Below are 7,685 nucleotides of genomic sequence, written 5' to 3' on the forward strand. Positions count from 1 at the left end.
CCAGGAGATTGAGGCTACAGTGAACTATGATTATATTACAGTACTCCAGCCTGGATGACACAGCAAGACCCTGTCTCAAAAGAAAATAGTAAGTCTTATGCCATTTTTATTACAAGTATTGTTATAGTTAAAATACCAAAGCATTTACTATTGGAAAGAAACCAAGCGAAAAAACTAGTTATTAAGTCTTAATTAGCAACTACCATTTTAAGGTATAATTTCAAAATTAAATTGATTGAATAAGTGAAAAATAAACAGTTCAGAAAACTGCCTTTGTTGTAGGGCAGCGTGGACCAAATCAGGCTGCAGTGTGATGCAGAGGTAGTTGGTTGTTTCCACTTTAGTGTCAGGTTTTAGAAGGATGGATTTTGACTAGAGAACAGGAAAACTGGCCACACCTCCCTCTCCTCTAGGCAAACATCCACTTTATAATTTCTAATCACATTTTCATTTAACAAACATCCAAGTCGCATTCACAAAGTACAAAGCCCTGTGCTCGGGAGGGCTACAGAGATAACCAACAGTTCTGTACAGACCCTCACAAAGAGAAAGAAGGGCACCTGATAATGGAAGGGAACAAAATGGGTAAGATGTAGGGACAAGACACCCAAATATGGCAGCTAAGGTAGAGAGGGACCTCTGAAATCTTGGACTTAGCTGGGGCTGGAGGGTGTGGGGCAAGCTCAGGGTATCAGGTGTGGCTTTGTGGCATGGCTGGTGGTCACATCCCTTCTCCCCAGCATCTCCATGGGGAGAGTGGGCCTGTGTGAATGCAGGAGGCAAGCTCTGCTCCAGTGGAGCTCAGGACACAGCCGGGTTGGTCACGCTATAGGCCTGGCTTTTCCCCTTTCTTGCAGGTGAGGTTGCCTGACCTCTGTACCTGTTAACTCATCTTTGAAAAATGGGATTGTGGTGTCTACCTTACACAATGATTGTAATTATGAAATTTAGACATGAGCTAAAATGGTGCCTGGCTTGCAAGAGTGCTGCGTAAATGTGGCCCATGGCAACCGTCTCAGGTTGAGAGGCTCACAAAGATAGCTTGTCTGAGCAAAGGAATGAGTGCTCAGGTGTTTAAACTTTTTAAAAATTGAGCTAAAAGCCACCATATAACCATTTTAAAATGTACAATTCAATGGCTTTAGTACATTTACAATGTGCAGCCATCATCACGAATTCCAGAAGTTTGTGTTTCTTTTTTCCACTTCAAAAAGAAGCTCCCCACCTGTTAGCAGTCACTTCCAATTCCTCACCCCCATCTCCTGGCAACCATTAATCTACTTTCCGTGTCTGAAGGTTTGTCTATGCTGAACATTTCACATAAATGGAATCATACAGCACCTGGCCTGTTGTGTCTAGCTTCTTGCTTAGCATACTATTTTGAAGGTTCATCCATATTGTGGCATGTACTTCATTCTTTCTTATGGCCATCCTATGGATAGACCTCATTTTGTTTATCAGGTGATGCACATTTCAAGAGTTTAGTATTCTCCGGTCCTCAGGTTCTGTAACTCCAGACTATGGCACCCTGCCATAAGCGGGGCAGAACATACCAAACACCCTGCCTCTATCTGGCCACAGCTCACTTTGGTTCTTCCTAATCCTCTGGCGGAGGCAGGGCCTATTTTTCCCATGAGAAAACTGAGGCCTAGAAATAATGGAGACCTGCAGAAGGTCCCATACTTCACGGGAAAACCGAAACATTTCTACACCAGATTCAGGGGCCACTGGGCAGAACAAAGAAATCCCGCCTTTCACCAAGCCCGGAACTGTGCACGGCGTGGATTGGCTCGCCGCCTCTTCCAGAATTGGACGGAAAAGGAGGTGGGGTCACCAGGCGCTCGGCGGGGAGGGCTCGCTCCTGGCACGTGGCAGCGTCCAGCCAATCGGCGCGGGGCGTCCATAGCCAAGGCAACAGGTTGCTTCTGCCTTCCGTACTGAGCACCTTTCGCAGGACTTGGGGTTACTGAATTTCTGGTACCCCGATACTCCCACGTGAGCAAGCCCACAGCAACACACATTCACACACACCCTTCAGCACCGCGACCATGGACGATGACTATGAAGCGTACCACAGTCTGTTCTTGTCGCTGCTCGGTAAGTCCCGGGAAGCAGCGTCTGCAGGAAGCGCTCAGCTCCCTCGAGACATGTGAAAGTGGGGTGAGGGCAAAAACCCGGCCACAGATCTCATTGTGTCGTCCCCCTCGGATGAGGGGTTTCCATGGAGTCGGGGGCAGGTTATGCACATTTCTGAGATTTCACCTGGGCCTAGTTGGAGGAGCAAGGCAAGTTGCCTTGCCTTGGAACCAGAGGCCCGACCCGTGTGACGGGAGCCCTCCAGATTGCCCTGTTTCTCTGCGGGACATTAATGTATTCAGTACTGGAGGGAAGGCATGGAGAAGACGTCAGTCTTCAAAGTTTTGATAGTAATATACTAGGGACCAAGTTCTTGGCAAAGCAATGCAGCTTCACAGGTAAAGGACAGAGATAAATGGATAATTGCAGAATAAGAAGGATGAAGGCCGGGCCCAGGGATGACATCCAGGAGTAAAAGATGTGCTGAGGGTATGGGATGGGGAGGAACAGTTCCAAGCTCCTGGAAAACATCTTTTCACTGGAGCTTAAAGGATAAAGGGGCATTCTCCAAGCCAAAAGGAGAAGGAAAAGCATTTCGGGCAAGAAAACAGCATGCCACAAGAGGTCTAGTGTTTGAGTGTCTCTGGAAACGAGGTGAGGGAGGTCAGAAAGGACAAGATCATGAAAGAACCTGCAAGCCAGGAGATGGAGAGGTCACTGGGAGTGGCAGGACTGGATTAGGAGCAGTCAGCAAAGGCCTGAGACTGAGTTGGGAGCCTCAGAATGTTGGTGTGGGGAGAGGAGAGCTGGGGCTGTAAAGCTTGAAGACTGAAGGTCTTCTCCATGCCCCTTCTCCAGCACTGAACACATTAATGCCCAGTGGAAAAATGAGGCAAGCTGGAGAGCCTGGTCACCTTTCCCAGGCACATAGATCAGGGCTCTGGTCAAATGCCTATGCTAAAGATGCTGGGAGGTAAGGGAGAAGACCCAGGCTAGAAGGTACTACAGGGACTTAGGGCCTTGTTGGTCAGGGAACACCAAAGAGGCAAATAAAGATGGTGCTCAAGTTGGCAGCTGGGGGACCTGGTAGATGGAGGCGTCTTCCACAGAGATAGAGAACGTACTCACAGGACCCAGTTAGTGGGGGGCAGGGGCACAAAGACAAATCTAGTCTTGGTTGGTTGAGTTTAAGATCCTTGTCAGTGGTTGGGCACAGTACCTCCCGCCTGTAATCCCAGCACTATGGGAAGCCAAGACAGGAGGATTGCTTGAGCCCAGGAGTTTGAGAACAGCCTGGGCCACATAGTGAGATCCCATCTCCACAAAATTGTTTTTAGAAGTTAGTCGGTCATAATGGCATGCACCTGTAATTCCAGCTACTCAGGAGTGTGAGCTGGGAGGATCATTTGAGCCTAGGAGTTCAAGGCTGCAATGAGCTGTGATTGAGTCACTGTACTCCAGCCTGGGCAACAGAGCAAGACCCTGTCTCAGTTAAAAATAAATAATAAAAAAAGATCTCTGTAAGCCATCCAAGTGGAGATGTTTTAGGAGCAACTGGAGGTATAAACTTGAAGCTAATTCCAAATAAAAAATATTGGTATGGGTGTTCCCAGCATACAGAAGGTCATAGAAACGTGAGAGTGGAAGGGATTATTTGAAAAGCGAAGAGAGCCTGGGTATAAGCCTGGAAAGCATCAACCTTTAAGGAATAGACAGGAAAAGAGGGACCCAAAAACAGTAGCCAGAGAGGTAGAATTGGACTTAGTGAGAGATTGAATCAAGCCAAGAGCAGGGAGAATTTCAAGAAAGAGTAGTATTATTTCCAGACACCTATAGGCTGTCCGAGAAAAGAGAGAACAAGTGTGTTTCCTGGGACCTCCCTGGGGAGGACTAGAATCAAGGGGTAGAAAGTCCAGGGAAACAAATTCTGGGTCAATGTAAGGAAGTATTTTCTAGCAGTCCGAGTTTAGTGCCCACCATGTTAAGTGGAAAGCTCCACGTCACTGGAGGTGTGTAAAGGGAGGCAGAGTCTGCCAGCAGCACTGAGGAAAGCGTCCCTGACCTGGGCATGTGATTGAACTGGTTGACGTCTGAGAGCTTTCCTCACCAATTTCCTAGGAACGTTGTTACACTGTCTCTACCCATAACTACACAATGACAGCTTCTTTTATTAGAAGAGCCCACTTCCCTTTCTGTCAATGGACACAGAACTCCAAAGAGTACTAGAATGAAGCTCCCTGAGGAGGGTGTGTTGGGCAGGCACCCTTGGAAAGGGTGGTCGGGAGCTTGCGCAGGTTTAGAACTATGTAAGGAGAAGGGCTTGGCCAGGGGAAGCCCTGGGGAATGCAGTGCTCTTCAGAGGGCACAGCAAATGCAGAGAAAGGAGTGAGGCGCCTCAGACAACAGAAAGGAGGACAGTGCAGCTGGGACCACATGGGGGGGGCTGGGAGGTGACAGGGAAGAGTGGGGAGCAGGGCCACTGAAGGCAGCTCTGTAGGCCACAGAAGGAGGCAGGTATTCAAAGAGCACTAAGAAGCCATTGAATGGTTTCAAATGAGGAAGGGACAGATTGAATTCACATTTGTAAGGCTCTCCTGGCTGGGGGCAGAACAGGGATTAGGGATCTAGGAAGGATGCAAATGGGAGCAGCAAGACTTGTGCGGAGCAGGTTTGCTGTTCCCGTGGCCTACAGGGCGAGGTTTCAATCTCTTAGCCTGGCATTTGAGATGACACCAACCTTATTTTCCACTAACCACCTCCTTTACACAGTGTGCTTCCAACATGTGGAACTGTCTGGTGACCCTAAAATCCCTAAATCCCCGCCCCTGACCTTTTCCCATCCCGCCCCTCCACCCCTTGAAACCAGACCATTCTTTTTTTTTTTTTTTTTTTTTTGAGACAGAGTTTCACTCTTGTTACCCAGGCTGGAGTGCAATGGCGCGATCTCGGCTCACCGCAACCTCCGCCTCCTGGGTTCAGGCAATTCTCCTGCCTCAGCTTCCTGAGTAGCTGGGATTACAGGCACGCACCACCATGCCCAGCTAATTTTTTGTATTTTTAGTAGAGACGGGGTTTCACCGTGTTGACCAGGATGGTCTCGATCTCTTGACCTCGTGATCCGCCCGCCTCGGCCTCCCAAAGTGCTGGGATTACAGGCTTGAGCCACCGCGCCCGGCCGAAACCAGACCATTCTTGAAGGTCCACATCAAAGACACCTCTTCCTTGATGCCCTCCCAGTTCCCGTAATCAGAGTTTCTCCCCCAATTGAGAACATCTTGTTGCCCTCTGGGTGCCCCACCTTGTTCCGTTGGGTGCACTGGGATTGGGTGAACCATGGTAGGTGCCCAGCCTGGTTTAATCTGCACCTGGTAAAGCACCAAGCCCTGGGGGATTCTCAATAAATACTGGTTTGATGACTGACTACATTCTCAGTCATCCCCTGCTGGGAGTGGACTTTTGTTTGTGGTCAAAGTAACGATATGTGTGGTGTTTAGAAGTGCTCACTTCTATCCCTATTGATGTGTGGTAGTCTGTTCTCACATTGCAATAAGGAACTACTTGCGACTGGGTAATTTTTAAAGAAATGAGGTTTAATTGCCTCACAGTTCCTCAGGCTGTACAGGAAGCATGACTGGGACGGCCTTAGGAAACTTAAAATCATGGCAGAAGGCAAAATGGAAGCAAGCACATCTTACATAACCCAAGAAGGAGGAAGACAGAGCAAGGGAAGGTGCTACGCATTTTCGAACCACCAGATGTCGTGAGCACTCACTATCTTGAAAACAGCAAGGGGGACATCCTCTCCCATGATCCAATAACCTCCACTAGGCCCCTCCTCCAACAGTGGGGATTACAATTTGACTTGAGATTTGGGCAAGGACACAGATGCAAACCATGCCATGATGTTTACTTTTATTGTTTGCTGACTATGAAAGGAACACATGGGCCTTGTAAAGAGACTTAACAAATGTACTGAATGTCCACTTTAGGCCAGGCTGGGCACCGAGGACACAGGGGAAGAAAGATACAGTCCTTAACACTGGGAAACTCACAGGCTGCTGGGAAAGAAAAATGCAGAAAGCATCTTCATTTCAGAAAAATATGGTAAATGCCATGATGGGACTAAGTATAGGGGCTATGGGACCCAGAGGGACCATGAGAGAGGGAGTGGGAGGGCTTCAAGGGGCCTGGGATGCCTGATGAGTCTCACAGGATGAGTCAGGGATCAACAGTGAAGAGGGAGGGAGAAAAGCACGTCATGGGGAGGAAACAGCATGGCTCATGTGTGTTGGTGGGGCACATCTGTTTGGATACAAACACAAGGGAAGGCAGAAAGGGCCAGAGAAGGAGCCAGAGAAATTAGAGAAGCTGGCAGGGGTGAGGGGACCAAGTGGGACCAGGTTAAGGAGTTTGATCTTTATTCTAGAGGCAGTTGGGAGCCATGGACAGGTTTTAAGCGAGGGAGTTTGGGGAGTTTGGGTTTTAGGAGGAAAATGACAGTGACAGTATTTCCAATAAGAGTGTTATATCCCTTCTGCATTTTTTTATTTTTTTGGAAAAGAGTCTCACTCTGTTGCCCAGGCTGGAGTACAGTGGGGGTAATCTCAGCTCACTGTAGCCTTGACCTCCCAGGCTCAAGTGATCCTCCTACCTCAGCCTCCCAAGGAGCTGGGACTACGGATGTGCACCACCACGCCTGGCTAGTTTAAAAAACTTTTTGTACAGAGGAAGTCTCACTGTGTTGCCTAGGCTCGTCTTGAATTCCTGGGCTCAAGCAATCTTCCCACCTCAATCTCCCAAAGTGCTTGGATTACAGGCATAAGCTACCATGCCTGGCCCCTTCTGATTTTTTAGAACACTTTCAAACTGTATCTCATTTGATCTTCATAACAACTTCAAGAGGTAGATAGAGCAGAGTTTATACCATTTCATAAGTAAAATACTTGAGACTTAGCAGGATAGGGTGACAGCCTTAGGTAATATCAAGTAACAGCTAAGATCTGAGCTCTGGGGCCAGGCAAACTGAAGTTCATGTCTCAGCTCTGCTACTAATCAACTGAGTGACCTTGGGCCTCTCTGGGCCTCAGTGTCCTTATCTGTAAAATGGGCATAATCATAGTACCAGCATCATAGGTCTGTCCATTTGCCACTCACCAAGTATGTACTGAGTTCCCATTATATGTAGACACTATTGAAGTGTCAGGGCTCCAGTAGGGAACAAGAGAGATAGGGTTACAGTCTTCATGGAGCTCATAGTCTACTAGAAAAAATAAACATCAACCAAGTAATTGCACCGGGTGTCTCAAAGGCAAATTGCTGCCCAAACTAGGGACTTAATAAACAAAATGAACTACCTATGAGACAATAGGGAATGGGGGAGCCTGTGGCAAGGTGAAGAGGGCAATGCCTTAGCCTAAAGTAGCTCAGATTGAAAAATGCCAAGCAAGGTGTCAAACAAAACAAGACCTCAGCCCTCATTCAGCATGAGGGCCACCGGTTTTCAGCCCTTGATGTGTCTGGTTGTGATAAGTGGTCTGAAGGAAGGTTCAGGTTGTGATGCAAGGATGGGCTCCGGAGGATGAGGAGTGCCGGGGGATGGAAAGGTGGAA

The 7,685-nt window shown here is 48.1% G+C and overlaps 1 protein-coding gene across 2 annotated transcripts in view; it reads left to right on the top strand.

Annotated features, from left to right (window-relative positions):
* Positions 1-24: 24 nt before the first annotated feature.
* Positions 25-7,685, top strand: part of EFCAB12 (EF-hand calcium binding domain 12) — a 29,634-nt gene continuing 21,973 nt past the window's right edge. The window contains exon 1 of one of the 2 annotated variants that reach the window (XM_032267982.1): positions 25-2,097. In XM_032267982.1, coding sequence (XP_032123873.1) covers positions 2,049-2,097 — 49 coding nt within the window. In that variant the 5' untranslated portion in view covers positions 25-2,048. The remainder of the gene's footprint in view (positions 2,098-7,685) is intronic. The other variant, XM_032267983.1, reaches the window with a different exon arrangement.

Source organism: Sapajus apella, unplaced genomic scaffold, assembly GCF_009761245.1.
Source record: "Sapajus apella isolate SASKATOON/1434 unplaced genomic scaffold, GSC_monkey_1.0 scaffold174, whole genome shotgun sequence".
Lineage (NCBI taxonomy): Eukaryota > Metazoa > Chordata > Mammalia > Primates > Cebidae > Sapajus > Sapajus apella.